General features: G+C 43.9%; 1 protein-coding gene across 1 annotated transcript; it reads left to right on the top strand.

The window, feature by feature from the left end:
- The first annotated feature begins 6 nt into the window (after positions 1 to 6).
- CYP20A1 (cytochrome P450 family 20 subfamily A member 1) lies at positions 7 to 13,021 on the top strand. The gene is made up of 13 exons (XM_082763877.1): positions 7 to 118; positions 392 to 441; positions 529 to 695; positions 3,533 to 3,678; positions 4,357 to 4,524; positions 5,231 to 5,309; positions 6,759 to 6,874; positions 7,290 to 7,344; positions 8,789 to 8,909; positions 9,618 to 9,729; positions 10,373 to 10,437; positions 12,415 to 12,504; positions 12,671 to 13,021. The coding sequence occupies exons 1-13, from the start codon at positions 47 to 49 to the stop codon at positions 12,819 to 12,821; spliced, it is 1,392 nt and encodes a 463-aa protein (XP_082620003.1). The 5' UTR covers positions 7 to 46; the 3' UTR covers positions 12,822 to 13,021.
- The last annotated feature ends 9,370 nt before the right edge of the window (positions 13,022 to 22,391 follow it).

Raw genomic sequence — 22,391 nt, 5'->3', positions numbered from 1 at the left:
CGGGCCTCTCCCCTGCCCCGGCCCCGGCCCCGGTCCCGGCCCGGCCATGCTGGACTTCGCCATCTTCGCCGTCACCTTCCTGCTGGTCCTGGTGGGCGCCGTGCTCTACCTCTACCCGGTAATGGCGGCGGGGGCGCGGCACGGCCCCGGGGCAGGCAGCGGGCGGCTGCGGGGCCCGGCCCGGCCCCTGCCATCGGCCTGGGACGTGGCGGCCTGGCCGGGCCGCGCCTGCACCCTGCTGGGCGTCAGCGCCTTGCGGCACCCCGCGTGTAACCAGCCCCCTCGAGCCCCTCTTGGGAAGGCTTCACTGCTCGGAGGTCTAGCGCTCTTGCAGGGGAGCCCACCTAAAACCTAAGTTCAGAGAGGCTGACGTGTTCCCTTTGCTCTCCAGGCATCTCGGCAAGCATCGGGTATCCCTGGGCTAGCTCCGACTGACGAGAAGTAAGTGCTTCCCATCTGCACCTTGATCACGTTCAGCCTCGGCACTGTGTGCGGCTCGTGCCCAGGTAACCTCCTTGTGTTCCTCAGGGACGGCAATCTGCCGGATATCGTTGCTAGCAGAAGTCTGCACGAGTTCCTGGTGAACCTTCATGAGAAATATGGCCCAGTGGTCTCTTTCTGGTTTGGAAGGCGCCTTGTTGTCAGCATTGGCTCCATTGATCTCTTGAAACAACACGTCAACCCCAACCGGATATGTAAGTGCCCTCTGCCTTGTCTTTGAGATTATTTGTTCCTTCTGGCCTTGCTGAGCATCTATGTCAAACAAAGGCAGCTGGGATTTCGTTCTGAGTAGAAAGAAAATGAACCTTAAGTTGCAGCAGACACATCTGTGGTCCTGCTTACTGGACTTGAATGTCAGCGATCTAGAGTTGCTGCTGTCCAGTGGCTGTCAAAAATTCCTGTGCTTCTGCCTTTTACCTTCTGCCTAAGGGCAAATATTTGTGGAGAGAGAGCATCACGTTCGTTAGTCACTTGAAGCAGCCAGGTGAAGATCCTGTAGCAACTTGAGGTACAATTTAAAAGCAACTTGAAGTATGATTGAAGATGGGGAATATTGCTAAATGAAGTCTGAAAAGAGCTCTGATATTCTGTGATAGCTTCCGTGTGCGGTTCAATGTGGAGATTTTTAAAGTGTTATTTCAAGAAGTTCTTTAATTTTCATTTTACTTTGAGATATAGAGTTTTGAGTCAAACACTAATGATCTTCTAGCCTTGGAAGTGGTTAGTGGAACTGGTTGTTGAGTTGACCTGCTTAGTCCTGGGAGAGTGTTTTAATTTCTAGTGTAAGCCTCTCAGAGGTTTTGCTTCGGAAGGTGATCACAGACAGTAAGTTGACTAGGCTGATGTTTGGGTTTAACCTGCTGTTTTTCCAGTTCTCATCCTCTAGGGTAGATTGAGGTGCTGGTTGCACACCTCCGACCTGATAGTGTAGGTTATTTTCAGGCACAGGCAGATATCTCAGCATCACTTTACGCTGGGGTCATGACGGGTGAGCTTCTTGTACGTTTGCATGTCAGACTCAAAAAAACGCTGATGATCTGGGAAAGGCGTAGGAGTTAACAAAGATCAGCAAGACATAGCGGATAGCAGTGGCACACCAGAAGGTGGAAACACACCCTGAAAAATCTGAATGCACTCAAGTGTGCTTGGGGAACATTGAGCAGACACTTTCTCAAAGTTCAGAGAAATGGTGACAGGCCCTTGAGCAGACAAGTTTTCAGAAATGTACTGAATTTGGGAGAGTATCCAAATACTGGAGGAAAACAAATACAGTACCTGGGCTTAAACGCAGGAAGTTAGGTGACCAGGGCAGCTACAGACTAGTCTGACCTCATACAGATGCTGAGGGCTAAAAAATACTTTTTAAGGAAGGGATAAGTGGGAAATGCAATAAAATGTGGTCATACCATGCTTCTTTGATAATCAGATTTCCAAAGAAGGAAAGTGATAGAACGGTATTGCTAGGCTATCAAACCATTAAAAGTCTGATATGCTTCACTAAAAGGTGTAAACGTAATCCTAGTTCTGTTTTCAAGACCAGGACGAAGCACAAATGAAGTCTGTGGAAGTGCTTGGTAGGACAGTATTCTGTTTCTGAGAGATGGTTTGTGGAGGATGGCCTTGTGGAGTCATTAGTCTCCTGTAGTTGTGGAAAAACAGATGTTACCCAAACACTACAAGATGAGGGCAACCGTCTGCAAAGGGCAGCCTAGTCTCTGAAGTCCCAAACTCACAACAGTGAGTGTAGCAGTGGCATAGGATGGATGGTTTGTGCTAGGAACAGGGAAGGAAAAAAAACGGAGCCCATCACTGAACCAGCAGTTTTCTTTCACACACACCAGGAGAACTATGCAATTTCTGCAGATGATGGTGCTAAGCATCCTCTGGCCTCTCCAAATGCCTCTGCATGCCAGATTGCTTTGTGGGCTTTCCCATCAGCAGGGGATGGTGGCATGAATAGCAGCAGCCACTTCATGGCAAAGTACCATGGAGGAGGAATTGTCAGCAGCAGCTAGAGTCACACAACAGCCTGTTCCACGTGCAGAGCCACAGGTACCATCTGCTGTGCCACAAGGCATATGCGTACACTTCTTGTCATTTGAAGTAGGAAACAGGGCGAGCTGTAAAGCTTTAAAACATTGGAAGGAAAATGGCATGAGAAAAAAAGCATTTAGGAAAGTTTACTGTGTTCTTGCCTCTGGCCTCATTAGCTGCCTTTGTGTTATTAGCTGGTAAGTCCTCTGAAAGTAGGAATTGTCTCTTGTTGGATGTTTGTCCGGTAGCATAATGAGGCCCTGATCTCTGCTGGGAATGTTAGACTCATCCACAGTAGGTTGAGTCATAGGTGTCTAGCCTAGCCTTGATGTTTTCTGATGCCTCAGAGGCTTCTTTCTCCATGTGGGAGAAATAACAGACTGTGATAAATAGTGAAAGTCTCTTTTGAAACTTTCCCGAATGCTACTTCCAAACAGTTCCTTAAAGATTCTGCCAGTTCGTGAGACCAACAGGAAATTGTACAGAAACAGAAAAGCATGTAGTAGACCATGCCTTATTGCATGTTTTTGCATTGACTACTAGTGTACTTCAGCAGGTTAATTAGGTAGAGGCTCCTGGTGATGAAATTCAAAGTTAAAGATGTAACTGAAGCAAGCTGTGGTTATAGGAGATGGAGGATTTGTGTTTTTGCCTTATTTATACACTGCTGCAAGAGTCTGTGTGCAAGGAAGATGGAAAGCGGTTAGATGTAGAAGGCATTCTGTAGCTTAATGGGGCACTGTTTTCTGTGAGAGACCTGCAGCTTCTCCGCTGGAGGCAGCTCTGGCTGGCTAAACTCTTGTGAGCTGGTAGGGCTTGTGTGCTTAGATGTAGTCGGAGCAGGAGGGTACCCCAGTTGTGAAGAGGCAATCTGCTAGGGGGGCTGCAGATCAGGCAAGAGAGATGGAGGAGAAGGGGAAGGAGTGTACCTACCACTCTTGCTATTGTGACCAGGTGGTCGTCACACTAGAACAGTGTTTCCTTTACTTGCTTTCAGCGAATCCCTTCGAGGCAATATTGAAGTCCTTCCTGAGGTACCAGCCCAGCCTGAATGGGGATACAGGAGAGAGCCACCTGAGGAGAAAGCTGTATGAAAATGGTGTGACCAAGTCCCTTCAAAGTAACTTAGCTCTCATCCAGAAGGTAACTTGCTTTTCTGCAGCAGAGAAGCCCTGTGTGGCTCACAGGGGAAAGTTTAATGAGAATGATTACTAGGATAAAGGAGCTGCATTCAGATTTGTGCTGGAACTACAAGCATCTGAGACATAGAACAGCCTCTGCCTGTTTGAGCACAATGTGAAAATTTGGTTTCTGTTAGCTCCAGTGGGTTTGGGGGAAAGGGTTGGCCTTGTGTCATTTTATGCCAAGGCATCAGATGCAGTTAAAGGTAGCATCTGATTTCTAGATTTATTTTACAGAACAGGAGGGAGGAGCAAGGAACCAGCTGTTGGAACCATGAACAGGTGGAGAACTGCTCTGTTACCTCAGTCCAGCAGCCAGAATAAGGTCCATCTTCCCAATAGTGAGCTACTAGTATTACAGAGTTTAATGTGTTTTCTGCAACAGAGGGAACAATAGAGATGGACAGAGCTGTCTTACTGGGGGGAAAACCATGCGGCCAGGCAGGATATATGAGACTAAAATGTTGCTGGTTTAAGATAACAATGAAAGGAAACCCTGAAAAGAGAATAGATGAGTGCCATGGCCTTGAAAGCATGTTCTGCCTTAGCAACTTAGGGTGGGAATGCCTCCAGTTTGGGATATGTTTTGTAAATAGGCTGCTGCTATTACTGCCAACTAATGGTTCCTTTCCTCTTTAAGTTGTCAGAAGAGTTGCTAGCCAAATGGCTCTCCCTGCCTGAGGCACAACATGTGCCGCTCTGCCAGCACATGCTGGGCTTTGCCATGAAGTCTGTTACGCAGACAACTATGGGCAGCAGTTTTGAAGATGACCGGGAAGTCATCCGATTCCGCAGACACCATGATGCAGTAAGTGTCATGAAGAGCCAGGAAATTTCCTGTGCCATTTTTCCAAGCCAACAGCAAACAGTTTGCATCTGTGTGCAGTGTAGTAAGGGATAGCACAAGCTACTGCTGAGACATTAACATTAAACTAACATTAAGGTTAAGAGCTCTTACTCAGTTGTGCCAAACCAAAACAATCAGAAAGATCCTACTGCTAATCCTGCTGTTATTAGTCTAAGGCCAGATATTTCTAAAGGGTGTGTGAGAATCAGGAACCCAGATCCAATGGCAGCTGGGAGGTGTTTGGTACCTATGTCAGTTAAACTCTCTCCAGGGAACGCCAGTGGAACTTCACATTTTCAGAGATCTTTTGAAAGCTCTTTGGCATTGTGAAGAAAATTAAAACTGTGGAGATGTCAAGCTATGTCCACATCTGGGGATGTTAAATCTGTTGGTGATAGGATGGGAAAGAAGCTATTTCATCTCCTACTCAGGATGCCCATGCTTTTTCCCTTACAGCTTCAATTAGAGTTTTTTCATTTGAACTCAGCTTCAGCTATTATAAATGTAATAAATGGGATGAGGCATGATGCTCTAAAGAGGAGACCAGATTCATATTCAGAGAAAGTCTTTATTTGATGTTTTCATTTTGTTGAATACGGAAGAATAAAAGAGTCCCAGCATTCGCCTGTGGTAAGTGGTGGTGCTCTTCTCTCTGTCCTTCTTTCAGATCTGGTCGGAGATTGGGAAAGGTTTCTTGGATGGGTCCCTTGACAAAAACACGACTAGGAAGAAGCTGTATGAAGATGGTAGGTTCCTTCCAAAATCACAGTCACCCCCCTGCTCCACTCTGATAAATGCTTAGAGTTAGTTCGCATATGGAAGCACTGAATTCGTCCAGCTGTATTGGCTTTTCTGCAGTTGATCACCATGACATAAGCTACTGGATGTGTCCTCCATAGATGTGCAGAAGATCAAAAGGAATCATTGTTTTGCAGTTCAGTGACAAGCCTGCCATTGTACAAAAAGTGTATAGGACTAGAACTCTGCATCTAGGTCTAGTTCTGAGGTCTTGGTGTGCTTGCTACCTTCCTGTTCTGTGTCCTAGTATCTGCTTTTGACCTCTGTTGGAGGCAGGCAACTGTGCTAAGTGGAAAAAGATGAGGTCTTTTGGTCTGGCTTGTATAATCATTCCTATGATGCACCATTTTATGAATGTACTGCCACTTAAGATTGATTTTTTTTTTTTATTCTTCAATTTTCCAGTCTTTTTAGTTGTTCATAGTTAAGACTTCTTAATATTGATTGATAAGATGTTACAGAAAAGTAGCCTGTATCTAGATTTGCTTGTAAATCCTTCAACCCAGTGTTTCCTTCCTCATGTTGCTGATTCTGTGGGTTTAAGAGCCTTAAGTCAGATACTACCCCACTAAAATGGGCTTCTGCCACAGATACTTGTTCCTGATTTGTATTAAGGATGCAATTTCACAAACTCCGGTTGGTAAGGTTTGGTGTTTAAGCATTGCTGGCCTTCCTGTACGGAGAAGAGATGAGAGAGGACAGATAGATCTAAGATGAAAGGGTTGCATTGGATCTTGGGAAATCAAGTTTCAGATCCAGCTTCTGCTCCATGTTTCTTGGGTTATCTGAATTAGGTCACTTAAATGAGACATGGACCTAGATGCTGTTGCCTAACTCTCCCCAGTTCCCAGAACAGCCACTAGGAGTTAGGCACCCAAATATCTTCAGATAAGTAGAACCTTTGTGCCAAAATCCACAGACATTTTAGCTTTCCTCTAGCATTATGTCTATAGAACCCCTAGCAAAAGGGAGAATATCAGTAGTTGGAGGTGTCGTGGCACTAGTAATTATAACTCAGCAGGCAATGCAAGAAGTTATCTGGTTCAAACATCTTATTTTTTTATGAGAGCTGTTTAAACATGTTATCTGGTGGTTATAGTGTTGAAACTAACTTATTTGACCTTCCTTTACATGATCTCAACTCACAGATTACATGTCTTGATTATACCTGTAAGGGCGACTTGTTGTAGGCAGCCTGTGATATTTGGTTCCTACATTTTCAACTAAATTAGAGATACACCTTCCAAACTGACGCTAATGTGTAACAGAGCCTGCTTCTGTAAGTGAGCCCAGCAGGGACAGCTGGTCTGAAAATCTGCTTGGGGAGATGGATTCACGTCTCTGCAGCTCTCAATCTGACCAGGTTTTAAAATAACCATTTCTTTTCGCTTCCAAAGCTCTGAAGGAGATGGAATCTACCTTAAGGAAAGTCACAAAGGAACGTCGAGGCAGATCATTCAACAGGCATGTCTTTATAGACACTTTGCTGCAGGGGAGCCTGAGTGACCAGCAGGTCTGTGCAGCTGTTATGTCATTTGGGAGTAATGGAATTCTAGTAGATTGGCAACTCATTACACTGTAGCCTTTGATTAATCTAAGCTTTTGCATCTGGCAGGGGTCAGATTCCTTACTAAAGCAGCATTCTCTCTGGTTCTTTTTCCATTTCTACAGTGCTTAATTGAATTAGACATCAGTAGCTTTCCTTGTCACTGTTTTCATTGCTATTTTTATAAACCAGAAGTGTGTTAGTATTAAGCATGTCTCAAGTGCTATTACAGTAGAAGTTCTGTGGAGAGTTCAGTCTTCTAGATGAATTTACTGCTCTCTGCACTAAAGGGATTTCATGTGCTTGAGTGGAGAATGTGCTGCTTCTTTTTAATCTTTGCATCTTACAGACTTCATTCTCTGAACTAGATTTTGTTTCCTAGATTCTGGAAGATGCAATGATTTTCTCCTTGGCAGGATGCACAATTACTGCTAACTGTGAGTATAGATTGCAGGTAACTTTCTATCCTTGGACTCGGTTGCCTAAAACTGAGAATGATGACATGAGACTTAATCTAGACTAATAAAAAGTGATGCTCATCGTTCTGTCACTCTTGAGCTACACATGTATAGAAGCAGCTAATTTTATAGCAGACATTCAATACAGCCTCACAGCTAATGAGTTGAAACTGAGGTTTGACAACTTTCCCATTCTTTTGGTGAGCCTTAGAATTTCTTCCTGTTGTTTTTTGCTCAGACTCAAGTGATGCTAAATTTGATGAAAGAGCACCAAAAATTGCAAGCCACAAAGATCATGATATAAAATAGGTTCTGGTACACAGGAAAGAAATCAGAGCAGAGTGCTAAAATCTGACTGGCTGCTTTAAATCTATGGAGGATAGGTATGTTCTATATAGGGAAGGTTTTCCAAGGAGCTACATTGGGATTTAGATTTTAAAAAAAAAAAGGCAAATGAAAATACAAACCGGGGCTGTGTAAAATCTCTTATGATATGAGGATGATTTAAACTGAACCCCTGATTATCAGGCCCTCTATCTTAGCCAGTGGGACTGGAACTCCAAAGAAAAACTCTCAGGTGCTGCTGGGTACGTAGAAAGTAAAAATGGCAGCTATGTTAATAACATCCCCAGAGAGTATACTCTCCAAGTACTTCAGGAAGATAGTCTTTTAAAGAAGCTTGACTCCTTAGAGATTGCCAGAAAGTTCTCAGGAATAGACAGTTAGGAATGGTAGAAACATTCCCTTGTAGCTTTAGAGAAACTGCATCCTACACACTTATTTCTTATGCAAGGCTTCTTTTTTTTTCATTGTGCTGTTGAAGATATCTCCTGAGAACCTCACAAAATAGATGTGGAGGAGAAAAATGCTGGTCATCCTGGTGTAGAGAGCTATATTGTTCTTCTCTCTCGCTGTCAGGAGCCCGGACATTGGGTGCCTGGCATCACTTGTCAGAAGTGTGCTGAGGAAATCAGCTAAATAAGGGGGTTTTCCAATGCTGTGGACAAACCAGCCTTTCAGATGAATGTTTGGTCTAAAAACCCTGGTTCCCTAGAAGGGGTAATTGCTGGAGCATCACAGCTGTTAGACGTACTGGGAAAGAGAAACTCTTTGACTGATGCTTTGCTGGGCTGTGTGGTCCCTTCCCCAGGACTGTGAAGTGAATGGGTCAGTCTCCTGCACAGCTTTCTAAGTTCCTCATAGCATTGGAAAGAGAATTTAAGCTTGTAGAGTCTCTTGTTACACAAGAGTTCAACCTCTTCTTCTCCCTCTGAACAGAGAATCAGTACAACCTGCTGAGAACAGAGGTCACCCTTTTTGGGGTCAGAAAAATAACATTGCAAATACAGCAAGTAAGAAAACCAAATACAGTTAGTGAAGTTTGAATTTTCTTGAACTAATATTGTCTTGGTTTCTTCCCTAGTGTGCACCTGGGCAGTCTATTTTCTGGCAACCTCTGAAGATGTCCAGCAGAATCTATACAAGGAGGTGGACCGTGTTCTAGGGAAGGGACCAATAACGCATGAGAAAATTGAGCAACTTAGGTGGGTCCCTTGAAAGGAATTGCAGTGGAAGGTTATCTTGTGAAGTAGGGACAGGGGCTTCATGTGCTGGAGGCTGATGCCCAGTCTACACTGGACCAGCAGAAGACATCCAAAAGCTACTTGCATCTTTTCCTGTAAGTGATCAAACCAGAGGATGACTTGCAGAGAATCTGCTGTAGGGCTCCAGACAATGGGGACCAGGCTGTTCTCGTCAGGGTGCCTATAGGAAATTCTTTAGGTTCATGGGCAGGGGAGAAGAGCACAGAGTCAGTGCCCTGGCTGCCTGAAAAACTGTGCCATTTTTTTTTAATTGTGTGTGGTGGTTCAACTGGGTGTATTTTGTATTTGTACTGGCGTAAGGGTTTCAGTAAAGGAGAATGCATATGGATTTCCTGCTGCTTCTTGTATGGCTGAGAGCTCTAGGAAAAGGAATAGTATGTTTATGCTTTTTAGTGGGGATAATTTGGTTTAAAATCTGGAAAATGTTGCTGATGAGATTTAATGCTTATTGGAAAGATGCTGGGACTACTTGTCAGGAAAAAAAAAAAAAAAAAAAAAAAAGAAGCTCTTAATTGTGGCTGGAGAAAGCTCCAGGAGCAGACTGTGACCCTGAATGCAGCAGGTGACTCAACTCTTCTTGCCTACAACAAGGACATGGATAAGCATCTTTCTGGGAGGGTTAAATTGACCCAGACTTATTGGTTGCAGATACTGTCGGCAAGTCCTGTGTGAGACAGTGCGAACAGCAAAGCTTACTCCCATTGCTGCACAGCTGCAGGAGCTGGAGGGCAGAGTTGACCAACATACTATCCCCAAAGAGGTAGGGCAGTACTAGGCCACCCTGGTTTCCTGGAGGGGAATTTGCTTTTTCCTCTTCTATCATACTTCTTCCCATGGAGGGCTGACAGAGGGAGAGCGTTTCTTCCGTCACTCATTTAATCTGAGCAGCTGGTCTGTCATCTGTAAGTGCAATATAGTCAAAGTTTTCCATGTGGTTCCTCTGTGGGATAGGCTCTGGGATTCATGTTCTCTTCCTGAGCAGGTTTGCCTCTGGTTCTGGGTCCATCAGGGATGAATCATCCTTTGAAGGGGTTTATGAGCTCAGCTGTGCAAAACAGTGTATGATTTCAGGACTAATCATATCACTCATGCTTCCCACACAGAGTAGTACCCTCCATTGCAGAGAATAAAGTAGTGCATACATGCATGCCAGTAAGAGTAAAGGAATGGGATCTGGCCTTCTCTAACTGCTAAGAGTTACAGTATGGGCCTTAAGAAGTTAAAATCCTAATGTGTGTGTTTATAGAAATCCGTAGATGAATACATGTATAACATACTATGTTTTTAAACAACTTACTGAAATGAGCGGTCCACAGAATAATTGTCTGGCAGAGTTGTCCAAAGTTGTCTTTAATCATGCATTTCATCCTGGTCTGACATATTTGTCCTCATTTTCTTTGCAGACACTTGTACTTTATGCTCTTGGTGTGATGCTGCAGGATAGTTCATCTTGGCTGTCACCATACAAGTATGTAGAATCAAGATCTTTATTCCTTTCCAAACTAATTCCTTTCCTTTTTTAATTGATACTCTTTAGATCTTACTTCCATGCACAGCCTGCTTTACTGCAGGACCTGCCTTAAGCAGATTTTGGAGATGAAAGGCAGTCTGTAAGAAAATCTATTTATGAAGATCTTGATTTGTTGGTCTCCATGGGCAGGAATATGGGGTAATTCAAGTTACGATCGTCCTGGGCTCCAGTCTGTTTTTGTGTGTGTCTGTCGGGTTTTAATAGTTGTTTTTTGTTTTTTGTTTTTCCCACACACACTGCTTCCCTGACAAGCTTGTAAATTCTTTTTAAGGTTTTTGGAGGAAAGAGGGGAGAAAGGGAGAAAAAGAATGATTTGAATGGTTATGGAATCACTGCTTGTTAACATGAAACAGTGACACAAGGGAGGAACAGCCAGTCGGAAGTTTTGTTTTCAGGGGGAAGAAAGTGCTACTTCATTACTTTGGGAAAACAATTCCGGATTTCAGGTAGTATTTTGGAGGTTAAAGAAATAAAATGCTGTAGCTTACTGTGGCCTCTAGGTGGCAAATACTAACATTAGTTTGACTTCTTTCACTTGGGCTAGAAAAAAATATGGGTCAGTTATTCTAGAGAGAGAGAAGAGACAGCTGAAATCTAGGAGAAAGAACAGAGCCCTTGGAACAGTGCTTGTCTGCTCCTGCAAGCATAGGTCTTGCAAAGGGGTCACGCATTGATGCACGACCTATGAATATCTCGGCAGGGATTGATTGCTCAGTAGGATAGAGCAGGCACTGTGTTTAGGAGAGGTTCACTGGGGGCCACAGGGAAATAACAGGTGAGGAGTGCTGTGAACATTGTTTATTCCAAGAAGAAGGAGGGTTGAGATTGTGCTTGAGCCTGAGACAGATCTGTATGTATGTACATGACAGGGACAAGAAATCAGCACTTTGTGGTCTTCTGTCCTACCTACCATATAAAAACAATATGTATGGCTCTTTGTCCTCCCTATTTATTTTTAATGGCTAGACAGCTGTGATTTCTTTCCTATTACAGTATCTGCAATGTGCCACTTCAGAAGGAATGTAAGCCTGATGTTGCTTTAACTGAGGGTCAGCACCCACATACCTGTTCACCTTGGTAGAAGTAGAGCTTGGATGTTTAGGCAGGGACCCGAAGACTTGAAGTATAAGAAGAAATATTTAACAGAAAGTGAAAGAGAACTACCTCCTGGCCATTAAATTTCCTGGGGTTTGTTTGTTTGCTTTTTTATTCTGTAATACCATATGTTTAAATTTAATGGTATTCTGTTAGTCTCCTTTGGGTTAGTGGATTGTGGGAATCTCGTTTTAACTTGTGCTAGTCCCGAATAATATTTTTTTTCACAGCCTCCACCATCCTAATGCTGGAAGCCACTTTTCTCACTTGAATGAGTCACCAGCTTCCCTCCCCCAGCATATACACATACACACACACCAGCTGCTTGAAGAGAAGGGCGAGGGGCAAGGAAAAAAAGGAAAATATTTTTGGAAGTGAGAGAGGGAGGGATGCAGAGAGATGGGGTGGGAGAGGGGGAGAGGGAGACAAATCAGGTTGTGTGTGCCCTGGAGGGAAATAGGTGGCAAGTTAAAGCATCAGCTCAGCTGTGTACTCGAGCTAAATACCCACTGCTGAGAGTTCATGCATATTAGTTCTAACCCTGTATCACAGTAACTCAGTTATTCAGCATTTTGACCAAGCTGGGGCACAGCTGACCATCTGGAAACTTAGATGTAGTGATGCACAGTTGCCTTCCTATATCTGTGTGGAATTACCCAGCATGATTTAGAGAGAGGAGGCACTAGATTGATGCTGTTTGCAAATTAGTGAGATTCTGTATTTCATTGCCAGTTTCTTACTCTTGTGTGTGTGTGGACATGTGTCCAGAGGAAGGGTTCTGTGCCCTCACAAAAAGCCTCTGTGTTTTGTCTTTTGTAGATTTGACCCAGAGAGATTCAATGAGGAATCAGCCATGAAAAACCTTTCCTTGTTGGGTTTCTCAGGAAGCCAGGAGTGCCCAGAGTTGAGGTGAGCAAAGGGAAGCAGGTCTCTGCGCATTTCTGTGGTAGAGAAAAGAGGAGTTTGTTTCAGCCCATTCCTGTTACTGCTGAGACAATCTGTCCAAGCTGGCAGTTGTTCGTTGGCAGATTTATATCATGGCAAGGTTTTTGTTCTCTTCTGCCTCCTTCCTCAGGTTTGCCTATATGGTGGCTACAGTTCTGCTCAGCATCCTAGTAAGGAAACTGTACCTGCACCCAGTGAAAGGACAAGTCATGGAGACCAAATATGAGCTGGTAACCACACCGAAAGAGGAAGCCTGGATTACGGTGTCCAAGAGAAGCTAAGAACAAGCAAAACAAGGGTCTGAAAGTGCCAGTAGTGAAGTCCTGGGCAAGTGTCATAGAGGGAATCGTGCTGGCAGCACAAGGACACAGCCAGGGAATTTTACATGCATATATTGTTACCTTCCACATTCTTAACCACATATGCTTGGGTACTTTTTCTAACTCAACGAATAGTCATATTAAAGTAGATTTAATCTGTATGCTTCTTTACAATTACTTTTTGCCCAAAGCATTGTAAAGGAAGCAAAAACAAAAACAAACAAAAACAAACAAACAAAAAAGCACTTGCAGCAGTGTATATATGAATTGCTGGGTTCCAGCTAGTCAAAGACCAGGCTGCTGGTTAGTCTAGTCCCTTTCCGACAACAGCCAGATCTGGATAAGGAAAGGACTGTGCCACAGGGAATACTTCTTTGTGGATCCCAGCCAGATAAGACCTTGGAGACACAAGGACACAATCTTTCTCTATATATAGGTATTTTTATTCAAAGTGTCTTTCCTACCCTTGAGCTAGAGCTATAACTGTCAAGAAGAGCAGATATATCTTGTGAGAATTATGTGTGAGTGTGTGTGAGAGAAAGAAAAAGAAAGTGGGGTGGGAATTGCACCATCGGGTCTCATGCTGAGTATGTAATCTTGCTGTGCTCTAGGGTTGCAAGAGAAAGGATGACTGAGAAATGCTAGTAAACAGGAGGAATAAAATTGGTTTGGCCCCTGAGAAAACAGAAGCATTAGTAATGATATAATGAAATGAAATAAAACCACAGAACAAAGCCCTGAGAAAGGGATTCTCTATCCTGACAGTTCTGAGGGCAGTGTCTAATCTAATCAGCATCAGAAATTGATGACAGATGCTTGCAATTCATTGAGCTCTGGGTCAGCATGAGACTGGACATGCAAGTACTGGAAAGGGAGAGTGCTGATTTTATAGGGCTCTGAATTAATGTTGTGCTTAATAACTTAAAAGCCTTTCAGAGAGCCCTCTTTCAAAACGTGTGTGAGCCAAAGCAGCCACATGTTCACGTGCTTTTCCTGCTTCTTTCTCCCTCTCTTAGCTGTAACAGGCAATCCTGTGGAAGATTTTTCAGAGCCCACCTGAATGGCTTGCAAGGCAGGGACCTCTTACCCCTTTATCTCAGTACTACTTATTGCCATCCAACCTACTACGGTTCTGTTTCTCTTCCCATTTTACACAGAATCACCCTTTACCTGATCTCAGTAGGTCTGTTCCCCGTAAACCTGACTTCTCTGTTAACATGAGTTCCAAGCTCCCTTCCTATCCAAATGCGGTGTTGTCATAGGTGAACTGTTGCTCAGTCTGCAGCTACATGTGCCCGAGCTGCTTTTGCACGCAGCTACTGATGCGTCACAGAAAAGGTCAGGAATGTGTGGCTCCCAGTTTCACTGCCTCTGTAGACAGGGCACACTTCACACAGGTATACCTGTTTCTTCACGTATCTGAGTAACAGCAATTCCCATTTCTACAGACGTTATTTCTTTCACTGTCACCTTCCAGGTCAGGAAATCTGCTGCTTTTACAAAAATGTTTTGGCTGTTGTGTATCTGCCAAGTGCTGGCCTGAATGCAGTCCTTTCAGCTCTCACAGGGTTAATATCTGATGCCGGCCTCTGTGGGCACCAGACAAAGAAAATTCAGCTCTTGGGTTTAATGTGTCAGCTCTGCTTTTGGTGGAGCTGTGGAGATTCAGATTCCACCCCCCCCCGCAGTGCAGTGTGTGTTGGGGGAGATGTAGGACAGAGATTCTGTTCTACTGCTTTTTGTCTGCTGGGCAGGAAAAGGAGAGTTGTGCAGTTCATCTTGCTGCCTCTCATGCATTGATTTTTATAATGAACTGCAAGAAAGCTTTTGCTAATCTGACCTCCATTTAACTGAAGGTTGGTCATGTCCCCAGATGGCAATTCATGTTAGACTTTGCTTCACTGCTTATGTAGAAATGCCTCTTTCTTGAAGGCTGCAGATGTTCCCTAAACCTTCTGGAGAAATCAGTGTGGTAAAGGATTTTACTTTAAAGCATCCCTGGTGTACAGAGGAGGCAAAATAGAAGGGAAGTTATTGCCTTCTTGGAGAAAAAATGGTAGCATAGCACTGTCCCTGCTAAGAACCACACTAGGAATAGCTGACTTGGTCATATAATTGACTGGCTAAGATCTGCTTTATTACAGCCATGTGCTGCTAGGGAAGCTTTCACACAGCAGAAAGCTTCCCAGGAGTAATTGTTCAGACTTTGTTAACAGTGTTTCTCTGCCTTGCTGGAGTTGCATGGGCCAACTGACTTGCAATAGTTTTTACCCAGTTGCAGGAATCAAAAATAGGAGTAATTCTGTATAATTTGTTACAAATTTTCTGTCAGTCTGCACAGGTATTGCATCCTTTAAGACAGTATTCTCAGTGTGGGCCAGTAGCCAAAAGGGAGTTTGTGGCTGCTAGGAGACAAGAGTGTGGCTCAAAGTGCTCAAGAAAGCCAATGGTTAGTTTGCATTTGCTCAAAACTACTGCCAAAAAAGTCCCTGGCTCATCAGTTAAAGGTATGTGTGAAGTGTTGGGAGAAAGAAGGGGAGTGAGGATCTCTCAGGCATTCACTATACATTGCTTGGAGTGACACCGAGGGCACAGCCACATTGTTTGCTGCAGTCTGTAAGTTTCCATTGGTCACTCTTTTGTGTTGGTCATTTCAAACAGCTTAACTCTCAAGATGCAGCACACCACTGCTCAATCCAGCTGTAGCTCCTTTTCTTATGCAATAAAACCCCTTCTTTGTATGGGAATCTTCCGTAGATCAGAGCTGTCTCTGAAGGTTTAATATATTTCAGTTGGAAAACTGAAATACCAATTTTGTTCCATTTCTCCCCTCACCCCTTGTCCCACATGCACTGTCAAGTGGTTCTTTTTTGGCCTGGTTTCCTGAGGAAGGCCTGTGTTCAGAGTGTGCCCCCACCCCACTTATGTCTGACTGCTTCCCCTCTCTGTGCCTCTCACAAGAAGTAGCTTTGAGCCCTTGGGTCAAATAGCTGCATTTGGCAGGGACTTGGGTTTGAAATCTCAACACAACCTTGTTCCTACAAATTTTGTGAAAAAACGGCTGGTCATAGGGAAGAGAGTGTATTCTAGATGTGTCACAAGATTGCATCCAAAGCCAAAGCATTGCTAGATGCCAGCCTGCAGAAAAACCTGAGTCAGAGCCTGCAATGTAGCAGAAACCTGAGAGTAGATTCTCTCAGAAGTCCAGTCAGTAGGGAATTGGGTTTTGTCACTCCTGCTGCTCATAGACCTCACACACTAAAGACACATGTTCTGGCCATGACATGGGGGTGCAAGCAGTATTGCAACCTGTGGAAGAAAATGCCATAGTCTAGGAATTGAGAGGAGGAAGGTTGCTTCTATATTATAGGAAACTATTGCTTTTTATGCTTCACATTCCTGTTCTGCACCAGAAAGCTACTTCACAAATTCCACTGGGTGGTTTTGAAGAGTATACAGAAAAGCTGTCATTTCATTCCTTGGGCTTTTACTGTAGAACAAGCTTCAACAGAGGGCTACAAATTAATGGAAGGCAAGAGGCTAACCTGCTGCTCTCAGAAGCAGGCAGCCAGCACAGGTGCTGGGAGCAGTCAGGCCATTCCAAATTGATTGTCATGGCTGTTTCTGTCTGACACAGGTGTATACTTTTGCCCCTCATACTGGTTGCAACTGGTGAAACAGTTAGTAAGCTGTCTGCTTCAGTAAGTTACCTGAGCTTGCTTCCCAGTACCTCCAAAATGTCCATGAGTGATGTTATGTCTAGGTTTTAATTAACCTGGGCTGCATATAGAGTTATTATTGCAATGTAGTAATATTCCTCATCTTTTCCCAGCAGTTCAGGACTTGCCAGTAATAGCTGTGGCATGCAGCTCAGGGCTGAGGACTGTACATTTTATTTTCTGTCATTAAATGGGAAGGATGGTCTTTGCAACTTCTGTCTTGCTTGCTGCAAAAGTAAGTGTCAGTTGTTGGACAGAGTGGATGTTTGCTAATTTAAAATACCTTGGGCTGCTCTTCTGCCAGCTCTCCCATTAGCTGTGCAATTACATGAACCAGGGGCTGCTGGCAATGCAAAATGGGGAAACCACTTATCTGTCTCACTGCATAGTTAATTTATCAACATTTTGGTACTCCTTAACCCACAATTAACTTGTGTTGCCTTCCTAATCTCTGTCTCAGGTGCTGTGCACGCATTCTCATTTAAAACAGGTGTTACCACTCAGCATGGCTGACCTTCCTGAGGTTTCTGTTATTTCTGCAGGAAGGGCTTTCTGGCAGGCACCCTTGGATATAGATGTATCCTAATCAGCAGAGTGAAGTCTACAACTTACTGGCTTCTTTTCTAAGCTCAGATCCTCCTGTAGCTTGGGGGCAAATGAAAGCAAGTAGAGCAGTACCTTTACGAAAGCACTTAGAGCATACAGGACTTCACTCAATTCCCTACCCCTTCTATCAAGAATGACAGAAAAGGATGAAAAAGGCTTGTAATGAGGAGTCAAATCTTCATCACTAGTGGGTTATGCCACCAGGAAGTAGAACTGTTGTGGTTACCGTGGCAGCTTGTCGCTGCTTTCCACTTGTCCAAATCAGAAATTGCTGGAAAATATTATAGGTATCTTTCTCTGTAGCCTAAGAGTATGCACCCATCTTGGCATCTCTCTAGTTGAGCTCAGGACTGTTTTTTAGCAATCAGTCTTCAACTAAACAAAAAGCCTGTTTGACATCTCTTAGGATTCAATGCCAGGTTTTTGGCAGCAGCAGACGGAGAAGAGGAACTACCACACGCAGGAAAAAAAAAAAAAAAAAGATGAAGAAAATGTTCCTCACATATGGAGGGTGGGGAAGGAGAGAAGATAAGGGTTTCCATGGCAACATTCCTTGAAGATAAGTATATTTAAATCTGTGTGAATTTTAGCATTCAAAACACAGTCGTGTTTCCCACAAAAAGATTTGGGGGAGGGCTGGAGTGGAAAGATTTTTTCCCCTGCTTTTCAGGTCATTCCTCCTTTTACATAGGAGCCTGAACCTAAGATAAATTAAGTACATGCAATTGCTCTGATGCTAACGCTCCTGTAAAGAAAGGCCTTTCCAAGAGCAAGAAGCATTGGTCATGGTACCGTATCTGCACTGACATCTCTGGCCCAAGCATTTGATCATGTCTTTAATGGGAAAAGTAGTTTAATTAGAACAATGTTAGGCCAGTGCAAAGTCAAAAGGACAAACCTACAGCATTCCAGGTTAAATCCCGTGTAAATCAGAGCAAGACCTTTATGGTTGACTCTCAGCTAAGTGATAGTGGTTTTAAGGTAACTGAGGTCTTTGGCCTTGGCCAAAGAGGAGAGGATGTAGAACTGAAAGAGCAGAGGAGCTGGGTAAAATGCGTCCCTGGTGAGTGCCTTCGTTGCCACAATGACAGTGAAAAATCATTGTAGGTAGCCAGCGGATGTTCCTGTGACACTATTAGGCAAGAAATATTTACTCTTTATGAGTTATCAGTGCTGGGGCTACCCCTGAATCTCTGAAGCTTTTCTGCTCCTATCTGCAGAGCTGAGCAACTTGGAGGCACTGGCATGCTCTGTGCTGCTCTCACCTCCCTGCTGGAATCCAGGCAGGTCAGCTCTGTCACAAGCCTGGCAGCGAGACAGCCAGTGCTGAGCCTGCTTGGCTGCCAACTTTCTCATCTCACCAAAATAGGCTTTTTTTTTTTTTTTTTTTAGCAGTTGCTTCCAACTCAATAATGACTCAGACACTGCAGCAAGGGTAAAGCGATCATCTTCCCTTTCAGCCCTTTACAGCAGAAGGCCCTGGGTATCCTCTCTGAAAAGCCAGAGCTTGCTGGGCACAGCCATCACCTGGATTCAGTTCTTTAAGTTACCTGATTGAACCAGATGTTCCTACAGTGCTGTGACCCTGCTGGCTACAGGGCTGTGTTTCAGCAATAGACTAAATGATTCCTACAAGTTCTTTGTGTTTAGCAGTCTTGGGGAGAGGAGGCTGGGAGGAAAAGAATAGTCATACGTAAAGAGAGGATGAGATTTGTCCATTAAGGCTCTTGCCCTGAGCAAATTTCCCTAGGCTGAGAATCCTATAAAGAAACAAAGATCTATTGAAACACTAAAGAGAAATGTAGTAAGTCATATTTGGGTATTTATCTTCTGAGGTGAGAGAGGGGAAACAAATAAGGGTGTCTGAAAAGCAAAGTTCATATTGTCAGACTGGAAATTGCCACCTGGTAGCATTTTGTATTGGCTGAGACCCTGATACAGAATAAACAACACTCATCTAGCTAAGGTGACTATGTCCCTTGTCAGCTTCCCTGTGTCTTGATTGATAAAGCCTACAGGCAGTGTGGAAAAATGAACTTTTTATGGATCCTCTATTGGAATTCACTGTTAGCAGATACGTTATTGTAAATTCTGGGACTAACGTTCAAGCCCTGATGTCAGCACTAACATGAAAATGCATACTTGGGCTTTGTAATTTCTTGGACTGAAAAGCTACTGTCTTGCTGATGCAGGGCTTGTTAGCTGTGAGTTATTGATTAAATATATCATGTTTATTCCATCCCTTCCGTTCAGACTGCTGTGGTATTTTGTGCTACAAACTGATGCTCTAGCTCCATGCATTTGCCTTACAGCTGAACCCGGGGAGATGCGACAGCTCTGGGATATCTAAATAGCAGAAGTGCAGCAACTTCAATCCCTGTTTGGCAGCCTTCAGCATCCAGTATGTCACAAGCTGTTTCTTACTCCATCTTTAGGTGCTTGTAGGATAGCCTGTTACAGTGATGGGGTTCAGGACACCATGGGCATTAGATGGCAGTAGGTGGATTGCTGCCCCCTTGAACTGCTCCATTGTTGCACCACATATGAACATCCTCATATATTTCTAAGCTTCTGCAAAAACAGTTTCCAGGCCAAAAAAATGTGCCTTCTGGCAGGCTGGCTGCCTGCCTGTCTTGCCTGGGGAGAAAGGAGGTTGCCCACTGTGTGGCAAATTACCTTCTGACCATGTCCTGTCTCTGTGGTGTGGCCGTCCTGTTTTTGCAAGCTCTTCCAGGAATCTGAATGGGGGAAAGGTGCCTTGGGAGAAGAGTGAGCCCTGTGAGTTAATGCGAGCTGACAGGGATGCCTGCAAGAATACACCATTGTGTATTGTAGAAAATCAGCTGGACCAATGGTTGCAGCTACCCCACGTTCATTGTTGAGTGAGGTATTTGGGAACAGAGAGGGTGTTTGAAGCACTTAGTATTTCCGTCATGCAGAATTCATATTAAATTTGCAGGAGCCTATGCCTTGATTTGATGGCATTTTTCTTGTTAAAGAAAGGAGAAAACTCATTGCTTGCTAACAGTCTGCTCTAAATTAACCTCAGGCGTGGGCCCAGGCCTGCAAACCTTTGTATGACTGTGACTATTATTTATGCTGTGTGATTGCATTGAATGCCATTGACTATTCATATATTAGCCTATGACGTAGTTGTGGCTTTTAGTAACTAGAAACTAAATTTTTGAAGCTGTTCAGGTGTTTGGATTTTGAATGTCCCATCAAGCACCTACCTGACTATTTAAGTGCCTAGGCGTCTTTGTAAATCTGGTATTGTCATAAAGCAAAGAAAAGGATCTGGCCTCTGGTTTCATACCCATGTAGCAGCACCAACCAGGTAGGGCCTGTTGCTGGATGTGCGTAGTTCATAGTGAACCTCTTCGGTGTTTGAGGAAGCTTATTGGTCCCTTTACCCAGTAAAGGTAAAAACACTGCAAAACCTACATCCTGCATTAGCCTTTATATATCTTAGAGCTGTACTGTTCCAGTGGGGTAAACTGAGTCGAGCAATCACATTTTCTCAATTACCCTCAAGAACTAGAAATCCTTATCACCTCTGTGTTTCTTTCTCCCACTACTGCACTGGTCTTGAAATTGTCATCACAGCTAAAAATCCTCATTCTGTAAATTAAACTGTGATTTAAAAAAAATGTAACCGTGCAGCTTCCTCATAAAACTCCAAGTCTTTTGTCGATGTGACTCACTCAATTACTCATGTGGGCAGACATTCAGATAATAAAAGTAGTTAATGGAAAGCAGTGAGAAATACTGCTGGTTCCTGAGGAGGTAGGGGAGGGGGAAGGCTACTGCGGGTATTTTATCCTAAGAACTGCTGAACTCACTGAGCTCCCAGACATTTTTTTAAGATAAGGATTTCTCTGGTCTGCTTTTTTTTTTTTCTTTGTATAAAAACAGCTTGAAAAATCAGATTGACAATAGAGGAACAAAAGTAGCCTGGCAGTATATGTGTGCTTCTCTCCTCCCCTTCCTACATATTAGAAATGATAGCCAGTCTCTGCCCCAAATCAGTCTCTTCATCCTAGCAATGTATATACTTAAACAACACTCTGTGAATTCCTGAATCAGAGTACAGCTAGCAGGTGATTAAATGAATCCTTTGGCTGGAGATGTTGCATATAGAGACTCGGACCAGAGTTTTCTAGAATAAATAATGGGTCCCTGAGATTTGGTGTACAGTAGGCCAGGTAATACAACTACAAAGCAGATTTCGGTTGGACATTTCAGTGGATGCACAATGGAGGAATATGGGCACTTTTTGTAAAAATAGTGAGATACCGCATGGATGTGAGAGCCCCCTTATGCAATGAAATTCTACATGTATTATGGCTTCAGGGAGACTTAGAATTAAGACAAAAGTAGAACTAGTGGAGGAAGACAAACTAAGTAGAGCTGAGGGCTGCCTGTACAAAACAACCACAACAGTTAATTCTTGGTTGTGTGGCTCTGAGGCTGCTAGGTAATGGAGGGGTGTGCTACTGCAAATGGCTGTGTGAGCCCCTTCCAAAAGAAGAGAAGAGTGGAGTGTGAAAAGGGAGAGGACATGAGGATGGGCTCATTCCTCATGCAAGAGGAGCTGCGAGGGAGACTACGGCTTGACTTGTAAAATAGAGCTGCTGGCACAGAGAAGCAATGCATGGGTGTTGAGGCTGTGGACCTGAGCAAGTAAGCTGTCAGATTATATTTAGCAAATATACACTGCAGAAAAGCGCAGAGAGAGAAGGAGGGGAACTAGCGCATAGCTGAGCTCCATGGGTAGCGAGCACATACAGCAAGGAACAGGGCTGTTTGGAGAGGATGAATTGCTTCGTTGTTCCTGATTCAAAAAATGTGAGGCCAGGGATCTGCACAGACCCATATGATACCTTTGAACAGTAGAGCTCAGCTTTTATTTATCCTTCAGTAATAGCTCAGCTGCAGACTGTTAGGTGAAGGGCAACCAATGTGTGGCCTGTGAACCCTAAATTCACCTCTGGCTCCATGCTAGGGTTGTCTTCTGCAGCAATCCTATTCCCTAGCTTTGGAACCAGTAGTCTGATAGGTCTTAAAGCCAATGTCACAAGCTGCTGTATACTGCAGCTGCATGCTCAGCTCAGCTCCAACCCACTGGAAGCTTGCTACCTAAGACTGGCATCTGCAAAATAGGTGAAATACCCTGCCCCATCTGAAATCGGGGGTGTCAATCCAT

The sequence above is a fragment of the Aythya marila genome (assembly GCF_965140915.1).
Source record: "Aythya marila genome assembly, chromosome: 6".
Taxonomy (NCBI): Eukaryota; Metazoa; Chordata; class Aves; order Anseriformes; family Anatidae; genus Aythya; species Aythya marila.
Note: the sequence above shows the minus strand (reverse complement) of the source record. Positions and strands in the feature narration are given on the sequence as shown.